Consider the following 23,940-nt stretch of genomic DNA (forward strand, 5'->3'; position numbering starts at 1 on the left):
AGTGGATCTGAAGCACAGTCTGAGGTGGGTATGTGGAGAGAGCAGTCGCTAGAGTAGAAGTGGATATGAAGCACAGTCTGAGGTGGGTATGTGGAGAGAGCAGTCGCTAGAGTGGAAGTGGATCTGAAGCACAGTCTGAGGTGGGTATGTGGAGAGAGCAGTCGCTAGAGTGGAAGTGGATCTGAAGCACAGTCTGAGATGGGTATGTGGAGAGAGCAGTCGCTAGAGTGGAAGTGGATCTGAAGCACAGTCTGAGGTGGGTATGTGAATATAGGAGTGCAGTCTGTAGAGTCTAAGGGGATCTGAAGCACAGTCTGAGGTGGGTATGTGGGGAGGGCAGTTTGTAGAGTGTAAGAGGATCTGAAGCACAGTCAGATGGGTATGTGAATATAGTAGTGCAGTCGCTAGAGTGGAAGTGGATCTGAAGCACAGTCTGAGGTGGGTATTTGGGGAGGGCAGTCGCTAGAGTGGAAGTGGATCTGAAGCACAGTCTGAGGTGGGTGTGTGGAGAGAGCAGTCGCTAGAGTGGAAGTGGATCTGAAGCACAGTCTGAGGTGGGTATGTGGAGAGAGCAGTCGCTAGAGTGGAAGTGGATCTGAAGCACAGTCTGAGGTGGTTATGTGGAGAGAGCACTCGCTAGAGTGGAAGTGGATCTGAAGCACAGTCTGAGGTGGGTATGTGGAGAGAGCAGTCGTTAGAGTGGAAGTGGATCTGAAGCACAGTCTGAGGTGGGTATGTGGAGAGAGCACTCGCTAGAGTGGAAGTGGATCTGAAGCACAGTCTGAGGTGGGTATGTGGAGAGAGCAGTCGCTAGAGTGGAAGTGGATCTGAAGCACAGTCTGAGGTGGGTATGTGGAGAGAGCAGTCGCTAGAGTGGAAGTGGATCTGAAGCACAGTGAGATGGGTATGTGAATATAGGAGTGCAGTCTGTAGAGTGTAAGGGGATCTGAAGCTCAGTCTGAGGTGGGTATATGGGGAGGGCAGTTTGTAGAGTGTAAGAGGATCTGAAGCACAGTGAGATGGGTATGTGAATATAGTAGTGCAGTCGCTAGAGTGGAAGTGGATCTGAAGCACAGTCTGAGGTGGGTATTTGGGGAGGGCAGTCGCTAGAGTGGAAGTGGATCTGAAACTTTCTGAGGTGGGTATGTGGGAGGGTGCATTGCAAGCAGATATGAAGCACAGTCTAAGGTGAGTGTGTGCGGAGAGCAGTCTGCAGACTGTAAGGGGATCTGAAGCACAGTGTGAGGTGGGTGTGTGGAGAGGGCACAGTTCAAGGTGACCGGAGACACAGTGGGATGTGGAGCTGCTGGGAGGGTAGAGTGCAAGGTGATGTGAGGCACAGTGTGATTTGTGGCTGTGGGGAGGGCACAGTGCGAGGTGGTGATGTGGGGTGGACACAGTGCAAGGTGATCCGAGGGACAGAGTGATCTGAATACACAGTGTGAAGTGGGGCTGTGGGGAGGGCTGTCTGATCAGCACATTGGAGAGCTAAAGAGGAGGCTGGAGTTTCAGAGTTGGAGTGGGTGGGCCAAAATACAGGCAAGAAGGTAATCTAAAGATTGTGCTTTCACAATCCTGCTCTGGGTGTGACTGTAACAGAGGAGAACAGTTTCTGCTCCTCAGACACTGGCAGTGGAGCTTTCATCACGTTTTTTATCTTGGGCATTTCAGCATCCCTGTGTAGGTCTAATCTGTCTTGGTAGGATGGGTCCCGGGTCTCCTCACACCGTCTGCCATCCTATTCTATGAGGAGTCGGGGTATGTGCTCTGTCTTATCAGTTTGAGCTGCAGAAGCGGGGTTTCTCTAGCCGCAGCTTTCCCTATATGATATTTGGGCCTGATTTGGTATTGGTTAGGGCAGTGAACTCTGGTTGTCAATCTTAAAATATACTGAGATGGTCCAACGTTCCCATCAAGGTTGTCTTCCACTTCTTCAGACGAAGAAGGTAAGACCACCAAATGCATCTGCTGAGAGGGTATAACATAGTAGAACTGGGACAGTCAGTCCTGAATTTCCTAGCTGTGATCTCTGGGTAGAACATGCAGCACGCATGGGACTTTCTAAGATTGGCAAGTTATGTCCCCATGAAACCAGAGCTGGTTTTCATATTCTGTGTTGCCAATGATAGACTGAGTACCTTTGTGCGTCTCTAGCGGTTCAGTGATGTGGTGGTTGTAGAAAACAGCATTTATCATCTATGGTTACCATGTGGGGGGGTATTGATGTCCTCAGCCATGATCATCCCATGTGGAATGTTTCGCCCCTCTGTGACTTGCTGTGCTGTATTCTATCACGTGATGCGTCCCTTGCACCTTCAACCTCCTCCTAATCTATATTGCCTTTTTCTAACCCTCTGTATCCCCTCCACACTTGCGTCACGTCCATTCGCATGAGAACTTGTGCGCTATGGCTGATCTCCTTTGGCATGCCATCTAGTAGGGAACGTCTTTACACTCTGAGAGACCAGAATTGAGGACATTGTTTTAAGATGCTGCATGTCTCTCCTGCACCTGAAACCCTTGTGTATAGGTGCGTTATAAATGCCATATATCATATCATATAACTCCCCTATTCCTGCCCTATTGGTTGAAGGAATAGTTTTCTCAATTCTCCAGCATTGGATCTTTCATAGATTCACATGTTGTGAATATTCCCCGTCGTCAGGCTGGGAATCCTCAGTAACATAGAGCAGGTTAAACTTAAACTGAAAACTTTCACTTACTTGTGTGCTCTATTAAAGTCATTTTGGGTCATACTGCCCACACCCAATAGGAACACCTCCCTTAATTCCTCCTCTGTTGGCCATCTTCAGATCTTTTACCTCACGTTAGTGTAAGGAGTTCTCAAAAATCATCTTCTAGAAATAATTTTGGAACATCAAGAAAAATTAATATCTTTCGACGGCTACTTGACGACCAGCGTTAGAGGCAACAGTGCTAGCTTCGTAGAGCGTTCCTGCCGCTGGTAATCTTCGACAAAGCTTTGTCTGCGCAGTCGGGCCTACGTCATAGCTGAATCCACGAGGAAGAGCCTGTTCAAGGCCTGTGCCCACTGTGGACTGAATAATGTCTAAGTAGAGGATCACCATGATGACTGCCTCTACTGCCTTCATCCCCACCTTGCCATCCAGGACTGCGAGATCTGCCAGTCGTTCTCCCAACAAGATGCTGAGGGATCGTCATCTCATTGTGTGGCTCTAGGAGGCTGCCGGGGCTCTGACTCTGCGTCGGTACGGCATCATGCCTCATTATGGCAAGGCAGGACGGCTCGGCAAACCACCTCTAGTAAGAGGTCCAAGCCATGAGCAAGGGTAAGGATAAAGACACCTCTGGCAGCAAGCCCAGATCTCTCTCAAAGACCCGTCTTCACCAAAGGTCAGTGCCCAAGGGGTGTCGTCAGGGAAGGAGAGGCCCTTTCCATCGCCCGAAGGAAGCAACGTCTTCTAAGGCTGGCTCATCATCAAAATCGGCTTCAAGTACGTCATCGTCAACGACCAAGCCTCCATTCATGTTGTCTACCCCAAGGCTCTCTACGTCGTCCACCGGCGCCCTGTTCAACTAAGCCGTCAACTACTAAACTGTCAACAGCCTCAACGACTACTATTACGTCATTGAGGATCTAGTCCGCGCCATCTATGTCGATGGCTGTGATACCCTCGTCGTAGGCACAGTTGACTACCCCGTTGACGGGAAGAAGTGGATTATCCCATAGGATTGTTACCACTGGCATTGTTAGTGGTATCGCAGACCCCCACACTAGCAGTTTTTTTTAAATATTAAAATGTATTGTCTTTAGTTTGCATGAATTAAAAACAAACATTTACAAAAAACAAATAACACTTTTTTTCCAAGTAAATAAACTAATAATAACTTAACAAGGTGTACAAGACTCAGCATATTACTTATAAATGTCATAATTTCACAACATTCCAACAATAGTCGAACACAATAAAATGTAATATACACTATTACTTTTTAAATAGCATCCACTTTTTAAATAGCATCCACTATGAACTCTCATAAAATGTGTCCTTTGTTGCTTCCTCATTGCAAACCCAGAACTATATTAAACGCATAAATCATCTTTGTCTCATTGTTTGGTCGCATTGGCCATATATAACCTCTCTTTTCGATTTTCTGAAATAGTCTAAACAAAGCCAATATTACACGTATGGAATTTCATGATATACATCTGTCCCAAAATGTAACACGGGATATGTCATTATCTACAGGAGCCAAAATTCCTTAAAGTCGGCGCCTTTCCCCCTCTAGGTACGGACAATATACCACAATATGTTTTAGAGTTTCTTTCTGCAAACCGTTTTTGCAGAATCGACAACTCGTATCAACCTTTTCCGAAGATGGTTGACACCATAATGCAGTGCGTTCCAATGTGCGAAACTGATTGACCTTAAATCTTAAATGCATTTGGCGAACTTTGTCACAAGGACACTTGATTGAATATAAAGAACGCATTTCCCTCTTTCGTGAATATTGTGCATATTCTCCATATGTTTTATATTTTTTGATGGCGTCGATCGTCGAGATCCAATCGACTTCATATAATTTACGCTTTTTCTTTTGTAAGGCCCAATATTAAATCTTCAACAGTCACATTTATGTTAAGCAAAATTTGCTTCATATTGTCTATACAATTTACCATCGATGGGAGATTTCCTTCCCTCATTATCCTATGTAAATCTTGAAAAAGAGAATTGGTGCCGGTGACAGAATTTTTGAGTAAATGGACAATTTGCACAATGCCCATCTTGAAGCCAAAGAAGAAAGGCCCAATTTGTGGCGAACTGTGGCATTAGGCACTGAAGCCACTAAGCCAAATGTGCCTTTCCATAATTGCCCCTGCAAACTATTAAGAATGCCATCAATTTCCAATAAACAGGTATCGAGACCAAATAGTAATATTGGTTCTACTTTTAATAAATAGAAATCAATTAGTGGGAGTAGAGAAAATTTGCAATACTGTCGAAGAATGATCTTCATCATGCAAGCTAAAGGTTGTGCTTTGATTTTGAGAGAAGAAGCCCAAGATTGAATCGAGTTTGCGTCCGAAAGCGTATAACCAAGATACCGTAAGGCAACTGCTCAATCAATTTTGGCATGACCAATAGACCAGACAATGTGTAAGTTTGGATCCTTTCCCGATAGTAAAGATAATAATTTTGGATTTTGATGAATTTATCTGCAAATTGTGACAGATAGCATACTTATCAAAGCAATTTAGTTCGTTTTGTAGCTCATAAGGAGTCCTATCCATTAGCAAAATGTAATCTGCAAAGCAGGTCCAATGCAATTTCATTGACCCAAGCCATATTGGATACATGGAGGACTCCAGCCATAGTTTATCCATATCACAAATATAGAGATTAAAAATGGTTGCTGCCAAATTACAGCCCTGTTTTACACTGGTCTTGGTCACAATGGGAGATGTAAGAGGAGCTATTCCTAATGATTCTAATTTGAAAAGTAGTCTCTGAATGAAACATGGCTATCAGTTGTACCAACCTAGTAGGAAAGCCCAATGCCAAAAGTGTTGCCCACAATACCTCTCTAGTTACGGTGTCAAAAGCAAGCAAATGATCGAGTGCTGCCAAGTATATGGGGCCCGAATTTGATACTTTGGACTTCGCAAGAATATGTGCTACGATGGTTGCATTTAGGGAAGTTCCCATCTCCCTACGGAAACCAATTTGGTTTTTTGGAATAGATGTTATTTTCAACAATAAAGGCTTGAGGATGGTTTAATAATAATATAGCAAAGACGTTGGCAGCCGCATTCATCAAGGCAATGGGGCGAAAGCTGGCGGGATCACTTGGATCACCTTGTTTAAAAATAGGTATTATGATTGCGTTTCGCCATGAGACCGGCATTTGATTGGTACGTAGAATATTTTCAAATTTGGTATACAAAATGGTTGACTAAAACAAAGGATCAGATTTAAAAATGCAAGCTCTAATCCCATCAGGCCCGGGAGCCTTGGAGGGCTTCAGATTCTTGATGGCCACCAGTATCTCATCTCTAGAGAATGTAATGGGCTCCTCACATGAGTGAAGAATGTCCGATTCAAACCCTTGGAAAGCCAGAGGCAAATTGAACTTATCAGCGATATAGGTCTGCCAACTATCCGCCGATAGAGAAGAAGCCAGCGCATTTGTGTCATCATTTTGTCTGTCGTTAAGTGTGGACAAAATATTTCGAGTATCCCTCTTGACTACCAATGACATAATTTATTAGTTGTCTTCGCAATGTCTGCGATGTTTTATAACTTTCATGTGGTTACGATATGTATGGGGACGCTCACTTTCAGATACCTTAGGCATGGAACGCTTGAGCGCTCGGATGTTTAAGTGTTTTCCCCGTTTCATAGCAGCTATGATCGGGTTGAATGTTGACTGGTCTGAATAAAATACAGCAGCCCGACTAGATACTGCTTTTAAGTGAAATTGAATCGTATCATTATTCCATTCCTCTCTAAGGGGTGAGTTAAATGTGGAGTCAACATGTGCTCTCCAAAAGTCCCTATTAATCAAGTAAGTGAATTCTCTACATAGGCGTGGATTCCATTTGATGGATTTGTGCGCCCGATCTATTTCGAGCAAACTTAGAGAGGGGTCTGATGTCAACACGTTGCATCTCTGATACATAGATAGCAATAAAGGGACTTGATCACTCAACTGGCATTCCATTCCATAAACCTTTTCAACCATTGGCAGAACACCAGCAGACACAAAGAAATAATCGATGTATGATGAAAGAGTGCCCCTGGACCAAGTTCCTGATGATACATTCGCACCAAACTGAAATAGCCATAAGACAAACCAAATTAAAATCCCCACCTAAAATGATACAGTACTCAGGGTTTTTCAAATAGGCGTCTTGCAACACCAAGTTAAATGCGTCTAAAAGTTCATCAAGCGATTGCCTTGCAGGATTGAAATACAAATTAGTAACATTTGGTTGCAGGGTTCTAAAGAGGAGCTATAATCAATTGCCAATATTTCATTTGAGGAAGCAAAAATAGAAGCCGTGGGATCAAAAGCATTGTTAATTGAAATCACTATACCACCTCCGGGGCGGCCTGTCAGAGAATGTATTGCAGGTACAAAAAAGGTGGTAAAACCACCAATGACTATATCCTTTGAGCACATTGTTTCGTGCAGAAGAAACACTGCTGGATACATTTCACTTGACATTGATGCAAAGCAGACCGCAAAACTATATAGCCCACAACAATTCCATGATATCATCTTAAAAGCCTCCTGGCTAGGATTGTTTAGAATTCTTTGTCATTTCAATGATAGTTGATAATAAAGGCGCTAGCCAGGTGATGTTTTAGGCCGCTCCTACCAACGCAGAAATCTGCATAACCAAATCCACTTCATGATAGAAGGATGAGGATTGCTTTCTCCTTGCACAGATGCCCGCCCAGATACAAGAAGAGGTTCTTCAAGAAAGGTAGTTGCCTCTTCGATATTTCGAAAGAGGCAAATAGAGAGCCCTTGCATTGCAAAGTCTTCTCTGTGATCCCATAATAACTTCAATATGATTATCGATTGGGGTGCACATATCAGTCGATAGCTATTATGAATAGCCAATCGGAGCCACTCTATGTAATCTGAGATTAAAGTGCGCAGTTGCAGACTACCTCTGAATTTGTTAAACATAAATAATCTGTTTAATCGCTGGGAGCCATTTATTTTTGGATCACTAATCCATCCCATGATGAACGCAGAATTCTTATCAAATTCAACCTTGTCAAATTCAGTTTTTACGTTATTGGAATTTGGACTAGATCACCCCATTCGAACCTAGAGTCCATATTAGATACCACATGTTCAATCGTAGCTTCTTTAGATATACCCTTTTGCTGTTTCACAGCCTGCTCAACCGTAATTGCATTAGTTTGAATAGGATTCTTAATATGTGATGTGTCAATCACGGGAGCCGGGACCGCCGCTGTCTGGTAAGGAGAGAAGTATATTAGATGCATGAGGGGAATTGGCTACATTTCAAAGATGTATGCCTCCACACTCCTGGACTGTACCCTGAACTGATTTGACACCAGTTTTTTTTATTTTTGGTGATCACAGGATAATATTTGAATAGTTGCGCTTGGGAGTAATCCGCAAGCCCCACCACCACTGAGGGAATCTTTTCACGAGCTTCAGAGGTTGTCAGCGAGATGTTTGGCATCAATTCGATCCCTTGACCCCCATTCATTTCCAAGTTTAAGGCCATTTTAGATTCTGTATTCAATTGGGTCAAATCTATATGCACTTCTCCTCCGGATAAATTGATAGGTTGTTTGTTGTCAACCTTGACATCCTTTGATTTGAAAAGTTTTTGTTTTTTGTGTGTATTGTTTAGGAATGTTTCTGTTGAGACCTAATCATCATTTTTTTATGTCGTTTTTATTGTGTTTTAGAGCCCTCACATGAGCGTGACACATTTTACGTGAAAATAGAAATTGATTTGTGTCGGCAACAGCTTTATCAGAATTTGGATCGTTTCCAATAACTGTATCTATGCCTTCCGGACAAGACTTAGAAATTAGTTCAGAGTCCAATTTGGGAGCTGTTTGCTCGATAATGGTAACAAGCGGAGAAGGGCTATCTGGAGTAGGCACTGACTTTTCCAGTTGTGTCACTGTCTGGTCGTGTGTGCAAGCTACAGGTTTTACCCTTTCAGTGCAACTTTGGTGTTGAGAAATTAAATAACGAAAGACATCGCCTCGTTTCAATGAATTTAATTGGATAGCATCTAATAGAGGGGTAGCCGTGGCCAAATAAGTGTTAGCAGTGTTGTCAAACCCCGTTGTCACCACATTAGCATAAGACCGACAAGAAAAATCTTCTCCTAATTACCTGTCTAAAATTTGTGTGGATTTATGACAAACATCCGGATCAGTCGGACTCAACAACTTCAATATTGCTGAATCCAACAGACCCGATTTCTCAGATTGACGTAGCACTTGTGCGGTCATAAATCCCTCTAGTTTGCTTACTTTTAAAGCAAGCTCAACAAGCATTTGTTTGACATTATCAAGAGAAGTGTGCATTAGTTTGTGCCCTTTGACCAAAAGGTTCAAAAGACCCGAAATTACAGGGAAAGGGGAGGATTCTTTAGAAGAATCAACATGAAGATTTGCCTTCTCGGTATCTATGGTAAATTTGCCTATGACTTTTGCAGTTAAAGATCGATCAATCTGCTCTCCATTGGAGGAGCCATATGAATGCCTATTCGTAAGGCCAATACAAAGGGAGCTAGTCGAGGGCAATCCTGCTCTAGGCGTACATTGTGCAGGAAACCCATGACATTGGCCCATGCCACCTTCATTAGGCAAAGTATGTAGGCAAATACGTCCAACCTCTGCGGGGAGGAACACTGCCGGAGAACTAGGATTCAATGATATCTGGCAGCTTTTCGGCCACTCATTTGATAGCGTAGGCACTAAAATTGACACATCAGAGATCTGATTATCAAACATTTCGCCAGCAATCTGTAATTCAGTGGTGGTATAGTCGCCTATTTCTGCTGATTTGCTATTGTCCAGATAAAGATGGTAATTTTCACTAGAGTTGTGAAGTGGCCGTAGCGATGACTTCCGCATACGAGTGACCAGTGGGTTTAGCACCGCACTGTCATTGGGTTCTATGTCCAAGAATTGTTGGCTATAGGTCGCAGTGTGGGTATCCATAATGCGTTCAGTATATGACTGACTAACGGCAAATCAAGGTCGGCAGAAGAGTCGTGTAACTGAATAGGAGCGGTGTTATTTAAAATTGCACAAGCATTAGGGTCTGAGAGATGTTTCCCGCTCCTAAGACTGCCAACCGTTATTGAACTAGACAGAGATTATCTGTGCTTTCAAACACTTAATAACGGCCACTTCAAAACAATGTATTTCAGCAGCAAGGAAGACGCTTGTCATACACACTTGCACACGCTATTCAGCTTATCAATAATAATAATGTGCAATGGATGCAAAAGCAACTTACATTTACTCCTTACCGCCACCTTCCAGCCAACAGCCCAACAGCCACTACACTTTCAATACACTTCCGGATGCGCGCGCACAGGAACTTTAAAGGTAAGAAAACTCAAACGAGGCTGCAGCAATGGGCGTGTTAGGGGGAGGGGTGGGTCAGCAGGCAGAATTGAGTGAATATTGCCAAGTCCCAGTCCGTGTTTCCAATAGTACAAACTTCCTCTTGGCGACTAGTCGGTTGCCGCAAAAATTAGCAGGAGCAAGCACAGACAAACAGCGTGGCAGCCCAACAGCCACTACACTTTCAATACACTTCCGGATGCCAGCACAGTGTCTGCGTTGATGGCCTGTCCACAGGCTTCATTCCCTAACCTTGGGGTGGCCTTGCTACTAGGAGCTATTGTTATATCAGAGCCGAGTCTGTCTCAATTTGAGGCTGTAGAGGAAGCAGAGAAAGAGGCCATCATGTCGCTTCCATTGTCAGCAGCACACAAGCCCCTGTACCTCCCCCACCCCAAGGCAATCTGGTTCACGAAGTGAGGCAAGCCTGATACTACCACCTACTCAGGCACAGGACATCACTCTACCACCTTTGCCTCTTCAACATACATCGCAGGCGCAGGACAGTTTGTCTGTAATGCATCCAGCTTCGTTGCTGCCCCCACAAAGAGAAATGTCACTGGACATTGTATCTACTTTAACCACTCTGGTGGCAACCTTTCAACAACGGCTGCCTGCACCAGTCCCGGTTCCGGAGCCTCTTAGGCAACCTCACACAGAGGTCCCCGGTCCATCCAGGAAAGTGGATGACATCCCTCACCCCCCCAGAAGGGGTGAACACCTGTCAGTACGGCAAAGGCTATCTGATACTGGGACAGACACAGATCCCGACCAGTTGGAGAATGTGGTTTCCACACACACGTCCCACACTGACGAATTTGATGATTTCATCGCGGGTGATGGAGAACCAGATGAGAGTCCACTCAGGGACTCGCCCGCTGATAAGGTAGGGGCCTTACACGCGCTCAAGTCCAGGGCAGCCAAGATGTTCGGCCTTACACCTGAGGAGCGGCGAAAGGAGTGTGTGTTGTACCAGCACAGAGAGCAGCGCAGGAAGTCTTGTCATGCCCATCCCGCTGTTAGAAGACATCTGGGAAGATGGCCTCGTCATCCTGGCGCATCCTGCTACTGTCCCGGCTAAAAAAAGACTTGTTCGACAAAACGTACCGGGTCCCAGAGAGCGCTGCCTCTGCACCCAACCCACGCCAGACTCTGTTTCTGTTGCTGCCAGAAAAAGGTCTGCTAACCCATTGTCATCCTGCTCTGTCCCTTCAGACAAGGAAGACTCAATGCCTTTGGTAAGAAGATCATTACCACCGCAGACACGACTAGGCCGAAGTCCTTCTGTTCAGGGAAAGGGCCTTATGGCAGTACCTCGTGGAATAACGGCTCCACGTACCAGTCTTCCTCCTCTGACAATACCCCATACTCATCAGGTGACCAGTACAGAAAAAAGTCCCAGTCCTACAGGGGTTCACAGTGATGCCGTAGCTGCTTCTAATCAAACAGGCATGACCAGCCCAGGACCAAGTCCTCCTGTTTCAGCACCCTGGTGGGAGGACGACTGTCTAGGTTCGTCGACGAATGGGCGCACATCACAAATGACGAATGGGTGCTATCCCTCCCCCAGCACAGCCACTCACTGGAGTTCGTGGACTATCCACCAGATATTCTGCCCGCCCACAAACCACAAAAGTTGCAGCACCTCTTGCTACAGGAGGTACAAGCTATGCAGCTGAAGGGCACAGTGGAGAAGGTTCCAAAGGACAAACCCGGCACAGGTGTCTACTTCTGCTACTTCCTGATAAGGAAGTCATGGCAAAACAAGTCAGGGGGTTGCAGGCCCATATTAGATCTAAGGGTGCTCAACAAGTTCCTAAAGGCACAGACGTTCCGCATGGTCACACTGCAAAAGGTGCTATCCCAGCTACAACAAGGAGATTTCTTGGCGTCCCTCGACTTAGAGGACGCCTATTTTCACATCCCTATTTGCTGCTCACACCGGCGCTACCTACTCCTTGTGGTGGCAGGAGTACATTATCAGTTCAAGGCCCTTCGATTCGTCCTGCGGTCTGCTCCGCGGGCGTTTAACAAATGCCTTGCATCATTGGTGGCACACCTGCGTCGACGGGGTGTTCACGTCTACCCATATTTAGGGTATCACTACATATTATCCCGACCAAAAATATCACCGTATATATGGTCGTCTGGAACGGCCATAGGCGATATTTTATGGGGGGGATCATTTTTGGGGTTCTTGGGAGCTGTGACCCTGCTCCTTTAAAAATAATGCGGGGGTTGCAGGCGTATCCCCCGCAGGTTCCATGCCGTAATATCGCCACAAGAATATGCCGATATTTTTGTATGGTGATATTTTTGCTAGAATATTAACACATGGAACCATATTTAGACCACTGGTTGGTGAGAGCACCCTCCACTCCACTGGCAAAGGCCAACACCACCACCGCCATCCAGTGTCTACAGCAATTGGGTATCTCCATCAACTTCCCATAGTCATGCCTGGTCCCAACGCAACAGGCACTCTATCTCAGAGCAAGACTCAAACCCAAACCTGCACTGCCAGGCCTTCGGACAAAAGGGTGGCCGCTCTTCTGGTAAAGGTGCGTAGTCTCAACGGCACCCAGGTAACACCAGTCTGCAACTACAAATCCCATCTGTGGATGTTGCCATCATGCATCCTGTTGGTCACCAACTGCCAGTTACACATGAGGCTGGTGCAGGAATTTCTGGATGCCCGCTGGATCCAAGCCTCAGGGTCCTGGGACGATCTCATTACCCTGACACCGGGTTTCAGGCGCAGCCTTCGCTGGTGGTCAGTGAGGGAACATCTGGTGCAGGGAGCCCCCTTCAGGTTGCCGGACCATCAGGCCACCATCACGCCGGATGCGTCACTGAAGTGCTGGGGCATCCACTGTGAATACCAACTCACCCGGGGCCTTTGGTTGGAGGAGGAAAAGAGCCAGCACACCAGCCTGCTGGAGCTACGAGTTTATTGTTTTTTTAGGCCCAATTTCTTTCCTCATCTCCTGACGGGAAAAGTGGTGCAGATTTATACCGACAACACAGCATCCATGTTTTATGTCCGCAAGCAAGGAGGCCACAGCTTTGCAGGGAGGCCCAAGTCCGGTGACATTGGGCTCTACAGCACAGCATGTTTCTCATTCCCCTTCATCTACTGGTGATTCAGAACACCCTGCCGTACTCCCTCAGCAGGGAGTTGCGCTCGGGTCGTGAGTGGAAACTGCACAGCGATCAGCTTCACTTGCTGTTTCAGATGTGGGGTACTTGGGAATGAACCGTTTGCCACCTGCGACTACAGTCGCTGCAAAATCTTTGGCAGCAGCTTCTCCCATCCGGAGAGCATGGGGGAAGCCTTTGCATTTCCATAGGAAGGGAAGTTTCTGTGTGCTTTCCCCCAATCCCTCTGGTGCCTCGAGTCCTACACACCTTCAGACTGTATTGGTGCAGACTGATATTAGTGGCCCCTGCATGGCTGGGACAGTTTTGGTACTCCAACCTCCTTGCCCTCTCGTCAGCGGTGCCGATCAAGCTGCGCCCGCATCAATCGCTCCTGTCTAGGAATCGGGGGGGTGGTGCTGCACCACGACGAGGCCTCTCGCAATCTGACAGCCTGGCTCCTGTGTTCTTAGATTTCTGGGCCCTGTTCTTTCCGCGAGATTGCCAGGAGATCCTGGCTAGGGCTACCGCACTGTTCACCTTGAAGTGCTACAAGAGCAAATGGAGATGTTTTCAAGTATGGTGCCCAAACCATCGACTGGGGCCTCAAGCTGTCCGGCCAGAGGATCTGTTGCTTTAGTTGTTGTCTTTTTCTCAGTCTGGCTTAACGCATGCTTCCATCAAGGTGCACCTGACGGCAATCTCCAGGTACAACCGCTCCATAGGGGTCCCATCCCTGTGATCCCACCAGCTAGTGTAGGAGTGCTTGCGTGGGCTGTTCCGGTCTTTTCCACATGTCGGTCGCCCCGCGCCAGCATGGGAGCTAATTGTGCTACTCGCTAGGTTCATGATGCTGCCTTTCGAGCCCATGCACCAAGCATCCATTAAACATCCTTACTGGAAAATTGCGTTCTTGGTGGCCATAACTTCGGCCAGACGAGTAGGTGAAATCCAGGCGTTCTCCTCAAAACAGCCCTACTTTACGTTTCACAAGGACAAGGCTCTTCTACATACTAATCCTACCTTTATGCCTAAAGGGCCATCTTCTTTCCATCTCAATCAGCAGATGGATTTGCCCGTATTCTTTGGTACACCGTCTCCAGCTGAACGAGCCTTGTACACGCTAGATGGGGAGCGCGCCCTCAAGTACTATGTGGCACATACTAAGTCATTCCAGACAACTAACCAACTGTTTTTTATTTGGACATTCTGGACCCAGGAAGGCTCTCTCAAAGTCCTCCATTTCAAGATGGATTGCAACCTGCATCTCGTTCTGCCATCAACAGGCAGGCAGGCCGCTTCCTGGCAGGCCCAGGGCGCACTCCACCAGGGGAGTGGCTGTAAACACTGGTTTCTACTCAGGAATTCCGCTGACTGACATCTGCCCTACAGCCACCGGGAGATAGGTGCATACTTTCACCAGGTTCTACTGTGCCGACAGAGATTCTGCACAAGAGTCTAGAGTTGTCCAGTCTGTTGTGCAGAACCTGTTTGCACAAGGTTAGTAAGTCTCCACTGGTAAATTGTGCTGGGAGCTTGCCTCCACCCTTATGTATTGTGGTAATTCTGCTTTGTAATCTATTCACAGCATGTGAATCTATGACAGATCCAATGTTGGAGAAGGAATAAATTACTTACCTGTACCTCTGGTTACCCAGCATTGGTATCTTTCACAGATTCACATGTGACCAACCCTGCACGGCTTGTCTTTTGGCTCTGACTGCCCCTCACATGCTCTTGCCAAGTTTGAAGATGGCTGACAGGGGAGGAGTTAAGGGAGGTGTTCCTCTTGGCTGTGGGCAGTGTGAGAAACCTAAACGTGTCTCCCAATCTAGTCCCCAGGGATCTGTCATCCAGGTGGCCAGGACACGGCCATCGCTATTGGATGCAGTTCCTGGGGTGGACTGGTGCGGGAGGATCACCTGGATTTTGGGGTCCTCGAGAAGTGGAATGGATACACCCAACGAGTGAGACGCAGTATTCCCTTTCTGCCAAACTCCCTTCCCTTCCTTATACAGGACATTCAACCTCTCTACCCCCACACACCTCTTTTCTTACACAAACACTTTCGCAAAGCACGAAAGACAAGAGACTGACACCAGTGCCATTTACCTGACATGTCCCGATACAAGGGTCAAGCAAAGTCAGACAATTGACCATAATTGTACACACCTGACGGCCCTTTTCCTTACCCACAGGAATAAAAGGTGGAGCACAACAGCACAGGACGAGCAAGGCAGAACCCACAACGTAAGAGCTAACTCACTCAGGCAGTTCAAGAGAAGGCGAAAGACGGCACGAATCGAGAGGCTACAAGGGGAAGAGTGACCTTGCCCTTATCGACAGAGACCCGTGAAGCCTCGAGAGAAGGAATCGTAAGGCCAGGAAAAATGGCATATGTGTGTTTGTCCAAGGTACCCGGGCGCCTCCTCAGCTGACGGCCAACCCGTGGAGAGACGCATGGTCCAATGATACCGGCCTTGACTCTACAGACAAGAATGCAAAACAGTTCATAACGGTCGGTGAGTCGAAGGAAGAGCCGATAAAGAAACCGAACTGTGTTCAACAAAAGTAGCAAGTGAACTTTGAGCAAACAAAGGAACTGTTACAGAACAGGGGAAAACCAGCACAGCAGAGTCAAGTACTACGTGGGAGCGTGCTCATGGCGATTTCCCTATTATTGAACTAGAGTAACTAGAAGGCCTTAGGAAAAGGTAAAAGAAGGTCAAAGTGGTCATACAGGGGTCTTGTCAAATCCTCCGTACCATCGAAAGTCTTTGACCGGCAGATGATTATGAAGCTAAGGGAAGTGAATCCCGCTTCATAGAATTTGAACCAGAGAAAATATTGCAACTGAGAAGATTGGCAAGAGTGAACCCAAAGGAGGGAGCCAAAAAAGAAGGGGCAGAGTCTGAAGCCCCAAAATGACAGTGTGTTGACAAGAGTGAACCCGGTAGAGGGATGTTCACAAATGAACTGTGTTACAAAATACATTAAGATTTGGGGAATGCCGCAAAAAAGATTGCATTGAGATTTGTGAGCTTAAGAGAAGCCATTGTGAACCCGAACGAGGGAGGCTGACAAAGGTTGGCAGGAGTTATCCCGGTGGAGGGATGCTAACGAGAAGGGGCGAGGCCTGAAGTCCCTGTAAATGGTGTTCTGACAGGAGTGAACCTACCGAGGGACACCTACAGGGATCCCGGAAGAGGGAAGCCGACGAGCAGGGGTGAACCCTGAAGAGTTGTTCAAAAGGACATTAAGATTCATGAGAATGAGAAGTATTGCAAGACAAGGAGAAGTGCCCTAACCCGCTTGTCATTTGGGGTCCGAGCCCAGCTGAGGGAGATCCATAGGTGAAAAGTTATCAACCAAAGTGAATTGAAAAAGGAACTGTTAATTTGATTTATTGAGAGCGACTCTGAGGGGTCTGCGCATAGAAGAGGGGGAGGCAGGGGTGCAGCCATCACCCAAAGTCCTACGTGAAATAGAACTTTTGTGTTTGTTGAAACTATCAGGCCCTCGAGGGCAAGAGACTTTTTATTGGAAAGAGACTCTAACCCATCGGAGAACCTGATAGCTAGAACGCAACTATCGGCTCGTGCTGGGAAAGCTTGAGTGTGTGCTGTGCTCAGGTGACCCACCTTGTCCCGTGCTGAAAACGTCGGACAGGGAGACCCCTGGCAATCACACCCTGACTTATTATTTAAGAACACTTCTTTCTTTATTGAACCCCTATCCCACACTTTTTTGTATTTAGCGCCGGGATTGGCAATAGGTTTGTCTTATTATAGGCCCTTTTTATTTTGACACAATGCCCCTAGGACTGCCTTATTTTTCATTTGATGGTCGACGCTTGTCACATCTTAGATTTAGGTTTAGCTTAGGAGTATTTCCACCCTGCATTAATAGTTCAATAAACACCCTTGAACTGTGATCACGTGTGTCTGTCTTTAATGTTGCCACCATGAGTTCATGAGCACAAAAGTGATGGAAAGTTTTCAGTTTACGTTTAAACTGCTCTGTTACCGAAGATTTCCAGCCTGACGACAGGGAATATTCACAGCATGTGAATCTAAGAAAGATTCCAGTGCAGGAGAGCAGGAATTACAGGTAAGTAACTTACTCCATGTGCCCCTTTTATAGACGTGGTTGGGGTGCACAATACTCATCTCTTTATAGAGCTTCATGCTGGATTCCTCTATCTCGTCAATACTAGTTCTGTTATGACCCATTTTAATAGTACTCAGTAGATGGGTGTGTGGGGTTGGCTGCACCCTCCAGAGCTTGGATCAGGACAGAGATGCTTCTGCTGAGCTTTGAGTCTGATGATTGGTTTCGGGGGGGGGGAGGGGACAGGTCTACTCACTGCATGTGATCATTACTACAAAAAATGTATTTGCTTTAAAGACATTTCTCTTTTTTTCTTTTCAGGGTCACCTACATTCATAGAAACGATTAAAGAAGAAATCTCTTTTGAAGATCTCCAGAGCTCTGAGGAAAGGTTCGGGGTGAACAAGGCATCGGAGCTGTGTGTCACCGACCCTCACGACTTGGAGGTGAAGCCGTCTGTTATTGACTTGAACACTAAAGTGGTTATTAAAGGGGGTGAAGAGACCACTGTCAGAAACTCTCAAGGCTTGGGGGAGAAGCAATTGTCCAGAGCCATTCCCTGTTCGGAAAACAGAAAGCGTGTCAGAAAGCAAGGTGCATCTGTTTCCATGGTGACAGAGATGGCGCCATGCGTTCAACACCATGTTGCTTCTGAGAAATGGCACATCACCAAAACCTACCAGTGTATGAAAGAAGAGCAGAGTATACCCCAAATGGTGAAAACTCTCCAATCCAACCACAAGTTGTCAGAGATTGTAAATGGCAGAGATCACGTAGTCCCGGAAGAGGATGGAAGAATGAGAGATGAAGAGTCATCTGGAGAGGGAGTCCACGACTCTGAGGGAAGAGATGGGATCAAAGGGCAGAATCCAGTGGCTTCGGAGCACCAGGAAGAAGCAACGGAGGAGATCAAACAAGAGGCACCATCTACTGGGGATCACGACTGGATTGAGGTGGTGGTAGGCACGTGTGAAAGCTTCACTGCAGGCGAGTATCACTAATTAAAGTGGAGTGTTCTGAAATATTCAAATGATTCATATTTATCTTGGATTCTGTAACAGGCTAGGTTTCTTTGTGCCAGACTTATTGCCAATTCTGCAAACCAGTACTTTTACTATTTCTCTTATACCAGGGCTTAATTTTAATGAGTCCATGTATGCCTTCACTTTTGTATAGAAATACTTTGTTTAAGGGCGTAGTTTTGAAAAGGCCAAGGGTCTTCTGGAGGTTGGCATATTATGCCTCCCACCTGCGCATCCAGATCTAAGTCTGCAGATGCAAAAGAGTGGGGATGGTAAAGTCGATAAAATGCCACAGAAACAGGGATTGGGTGTTGTAGAAGAGAAAAAGAAAGTTTTTCGTGGGTGCATTGTCCATAGATCAGGATTGCAGAAATCACGGTTTGCCGCAAGCATGTTTATCATTAAACGGATTGTCTATGTGAATCAGTTTCGAGGAGCGATAGGTAGTTAATAACGTGTGATATTTTGGTGCATCTGCTAGGTAGAGCCTTAAAATATTGTGAAATAAGAAATGTTTTCCCTTTGGCAAACTTGGAAATAGTAATTCTGAGACTGCCAAATAATTAATTCCCATTGGAATCCCGATCATGCGCTTAGAAACCAATCTCTGGTATTAAGCATGTTCTAAAAGAACAATTCTAAGGGCACATTATAGCCACTACAACAAGCTAAGGGCACATTATAGCCACTATAACAAGCTAAGGGCGTCTTATAGTAACTAAAACAAGATAAGCATGCACTATAGCAAATACAAGAAGCTAAGGGTGCACTATAGCCATTACAACAAGCTCAGGGCACACTATAGCCACTACAGCAAGCTAAGGATGCATGATTGCCACTACACCATAGCTCAGGGGCAACGCGTTTGTCTTGGAAGCAAAAAAACGCAGCGCAACACAGTTTTGAATCCCAATCCTGCACTTAGAAATCAATCTATGGTATTAAGCGCATTATAAAAGAACAATTATAAAGGCACACTACAGCATTCTTCAGGAATTTCAAGAGTTGCAGAAACATCAGGATGGCTCTGCGATCACTGGGCCAGACACATTGCGCCATTGCTAACAAGCCTTAAATCCTGATGAGAGAACGCCATATGAGGAACTGAAGCAAGGTATTCTTCAGAGGTTAGGCCAGGATCGGGAGCACTAGTGTTTCTGTCGTGGATACCTAGGTCTAAGACAAGGAGAAACTCCAATCGTTTACTTATCATGTCTGGGATTTACTTAACAAATGGCTGTCGGGTAGAATTTATGAAGAAGTGAAAGACATGCTGGTACTGGAGCAATTTGTAGATCCACTTCTACCATATCTATAAACGGTTGCCTGGCAACGAGTCCACCTTAGAAGCAATGAAACCTGCTAATTCCCGTCCTAGAGCTGTGTATACCAGGCACACACCTGTCAAGAAAGTGGTGGGGGCATGCTGCAGGCTTCACATTAGGGCTTGCACGTCCTGATATTGCAGTGTTTGAAAGCCACAAACTACGTTTCCCTGGCTTCCCTGGGCTATGCACACGCATGCAGCAGCTGTGCACCAGTAATAGAGGAGCATTTAAGCCGCTGGCCACCTGCGCCAGCTTCAGAATTATTGAGAGCCACAGCACTGGCGGACGTGGCGTTCCAGGCAGCTAGGGGCAGTCAGCGTCGGCACCAGCCACAGAGAAGGAAGTATGAAATTCGGGCCATGTGGCGGTGACAGAGGGTGAAAGACTCTGGTGCAGTACACTGAAATACCATCTCATCTCTGTAGCCTCACGGGGCTCCTGGATTAAAGCGAAGTACTCGCGCTGCATTGAAAACGTTACATTGCTCATGATTAACGCATGTGGGGCAAAACGGCTATGCGTGTTGCCTACCGGGGCTTTGTGTTAATTTTGACTTTCAGTGCTTGAGAATTGGGAAAAGGCAAAATCTCATGGTACTATGTTTAGTACTGCAGAAAGTAATGTGTGGAGTTAACATGTTGCTAAACTAAAGCGGAAAACTACAATTTCCGGATTGACGATTCAAAGTCTAGCTGTAATGAACTATTTAAAATTCTAAAAGAATTTGAGAGTCGTACATCTCCATTCCCTCCTACAAAAAAGGACTTGGCTTGGTGTCAATCTATTCAGAATGAATTCTCGACCAAAACTTCTGGTCATAACCAACACCCGCAAATTAGGTAGGAAGAACCCAGGCACAATGAAATGAAAATAGCAAAGTCATTTGTTGAAATTTGATATTTTGTCAAATTTCAAAAACAAAAAAAGTAAACCTCGAGCGATTCTTTTTATTCAACAAACTGTCCTTTGTCTATGCACATCCTGCTTGCTGCCCACCATGCCCTGTGCTGAGGTCAGAGCCACATCAGGAGGCGTTCTCTGTAGCCTCGTGGCATTTTTAAAGATGGCCACTGCATTTTCAGAGCTCTGAAAGGCTCACTGCCATCACCAGCATCTGCCTCATAGCCTGCCATTGGCCACCTGCAACACTTATTGGCCCATGATGGACGGGCAGGCTCTTAGCCGGCCCACCCCTTCCAAGGCCCACTTACTAAGGCCCTGTCTGTTCCCTGTCTGTGGCCTGGTTGGGTCTGTGGGTCCTCTCCCCCAGACCCAATTGTGCACATGGAGGCTGAGGAAAACGTCCATGTTCTCTGGACACACTGAAACAATGGACCACCTAACATTTCTTTTAAGGTCAGTTCCCTCTCAATCCCTTCCTTCACACATGGAACTGTTCGACCCTCACTTCACCTCCTCTGGACTTCCACCAATTTTAACCTGCCCAGTTGCTGCATGTATTTCTCCTGTCCTGCTGAAGATCGTGTTTAGCCTGCCCAAGGTAGATACTCAAAGGTGGCAAGCTGCTCTACATTGCCACTCTCAACACTTGCTCTGCCGTCAAACACTCTACTGACGTCTGTAACCACCTCAAACCCATGGATCTCGATGTGCTCGCCATCACTGAGACCTGGTACAAGGAAAGCTCTGCCACAAGCTTTGACCCACTGCTCCCTGAAGGCTACAATATCCTCTCTGCACCCAGGCCTCAGAAGGCAGGTGGAGGGGTGGTGCTTATCTTACCAGAATGTATACATGTGTCCATCATCCCTACTCAGGCGTATTCCTCCTTCGAGTGCCTATTTTGCAGAGACTCACTCTCCCCAAAATCTTGTCTCATTATGGCCATCTTCTATCGGCCACCAGGTTGGACCACTCTCTTCATCTCGGAATGGGCTGACCTGGCCTCCTCTCTACTTTCCTCCTCCTCTCAACTCCTCCTGAGGGATGATCTCAACATCCATCTGGACTCTCCTGACTCCTCAGGTCCTTTCAACAACCTTTGCAACACTTTCACCCTTTCCATCCTTCCCTCTGGCCCCACGCACACCGCGGGCCACACCTTGGATGCTCTCATCTCTTCTGACATTCCTCTCTCTATACCTCTCACTACCTCCCTCTCTTGGAATGACCACTCTCTTCTCTCCACACACCTTAAGCTCTCCTCTCCTCTTGGAGCAATACATACGGCACAGCCACTGGGCTTCGAAGTTACCAGACCTATGAAAAAGGGACAGTGGCTGCTTTTGCCTCCTCCTACACCTTCTCCCTCGGCTAACTCCCACCCTGACACAGCCCTCACTAACCTCAATCTCTCTATCTCCAACACCCTTGACACCCTTGCCCCTGTCATGAGGGTCCAAACTGGTACGACGCCAAACTGGCTGCCCTTAAACGCAAGTGTATGGCAGCTGAGCGGAAATGCAATGCGTCGGGCGAACCATCTGACAAATTGGCCTGCCGCCTCCTTCAAAGACACTATCGCCTCTGCATCTGGACCAAGAAAAGAGTCTTTATTCAAGCCCGCATCTCTGCGGCATCAAACAACATGGCCAAACTCTTCAAAGTCTGCAAAGAACTGGCCAATCCTGCAGCAGCCTCTTCTTCTGTCACACCCACCCAGGACCTTTGCTCGGCCCTGGCTGCACATTTCACCGCAAAAACCCAAGGCATCCTTTCCACCATCTCTTCCACACCACAGCATCACTTGGCTAGCCTCCCTCTCTTCTCTCTCACCTGTCACATCAGATGAGGTCACCAGACAGGTCTGATCTATGAAGGCTTCATCTAAACAGGCGTACCCCTGCCCCTCAAAAACCATTAAAGACAATATTGACTCCCTCGCCCCAGCCTTGGCTGATCTCTGCAATCTCTCCTTCTCCACTGGAGTTTCCCAACTGCACTGAAGCACTCCCTTGTGCACCCTCTGCTAAAAACTACCGCCCTATCTCCATCACTCCCTTCCTGGGCAAAATCCTGGAGAAGTTGGCTATCTCTCAGCTGATCCTCCTCACTGAATCTATTGGTTACTCCCATGATCATCAAAATGGCTTTAGAGCATCCAGAGGCACAGAAACTGCTCTTCTGAACACCCGTGAAGACCTGCTCTCAAATCCTCACACTAACACCCCATCTATCCTCATTTTCCTTGACCTCTCCACTGCCTTTAACACGGTAAACCACAACACCCTTATCACACGTCTCTGTGACACCCTGGGAATCACAGGTCAGGCTCTGGCGTGGTTAACCGCCTTCCTCTCTGACCGGCCATCCCAGGTGGATCTTGGAGCATTTCACTCAACTGTCACTCTCTCAACCTATAGCGTTCCCCAGGGATCTAACCTATTCACCTGGTTCTCAAACTTCTATATGGCTGCCCAGGCACAGGTGATTGCCATCTTCAGCTCTAATTTCCAGTGTCCTGCAGATGACACGCAACTATCTTTCAGGCTACCCTCAGCCGCCTCCTCCCCCTCGCTGATATCTGACTATCCTCTATTCAGTCATGGTGTGCTGCAAACAACTTCTACCTCAACGCCACTAAGATTGAGATTGTTCACATTGGGACCCCTGCTTCCGCTTTCCCACTTTCACTCTGGCCGGCCTCCCTTGGCCCTGCACCCACCTGCGAAGCAGGAAACCTTGGGGTCATCTTTGATTCCACTCTCTCCTTCTCTCACATTTCAGACATCTCTAAAAAGTCTTATCAGTTACACCTCCTCAGAGGTACTCTACCCTTTCTCACTTTCCCCCAGAGGCTCACTGTCTCCAGCGCCCTGGTTCTCTCCAGGCTGGACTATTGCAACAGCCTCTTCCTCAACCTCCCTTCTTCTGCCCTGCGCTCTCTGCAACTCATCCAGAACAGAACTGCAAGACTTATTCTTGGCATCAAGCCAAGTGACCGCATCTCTCTGGCGCTGAAATCCCTCTACTGGCTCCCTGTGGCTGCAAGGATCAAATTCAAGACCCTTTGCATTGTTCACAAGGCTTTCTGGGGCCCTGGACCCACCTACCTTCAACGCTGCCTGCCTAAATATGGTCCCTCACAAGCCCTCTGCTCATTTACCTCCAACCTTCTGCAAGTGAGCCGGTTCTCCAAGCAGAGATTTGGTGGGAGATCCTTATCCTCACCAGGTGCCTCCCTCTGCAATAGCCTCCCTGCCACCCTACATCTTGAACCAAATCTCCTGAAATTCTGGAAACTCCTTAAGACCT

General features: G+C 46.8%; 1 protein-coding gene across 2 annotated transcripts in view; it reads left to right on the forward strand.

The window, feature by feature from the left end:
- Positions 1 to 23,940, forward strand: part of LOC138565177 (uncharacterized) — a 480,132-nt gene that overhangs the window by 278,293 nt on the left and 177,899 nt on the right. For both annotated transcript variants that reach the window (XR_011301098.1, XM_069642961.1), the window contains exon 3: positions 17,697 to 18,362. Coding sequence is in view for 1 of the 2 variants with exons in the window: in XM_069642961.1 (XP_069499062.1) it covers positions 17,697 to 18,362 (666 nt within the window). In the remaining variant the exon portion in view is untranslated. The remainder of the gene's footprint in view (positions 1 to 17,696; positions 18,363 to 23,940) is intronic.

The sequence above is a fragment of the Ambystoma mexicanum genome, chromosome 1p (assembly GCF_040938575.1).
Source record: "Ambystoma mexicanum isolate Mex_15411 chromosome 1p, UKY_AmexF1_1, whole genome shotgun sequence".
NCBI lineage: Eukaryota > Metazoa > Chordata > Amphibia > Caudata > Ambystomatidae > Ambystoma > Ambystoma mexicanum.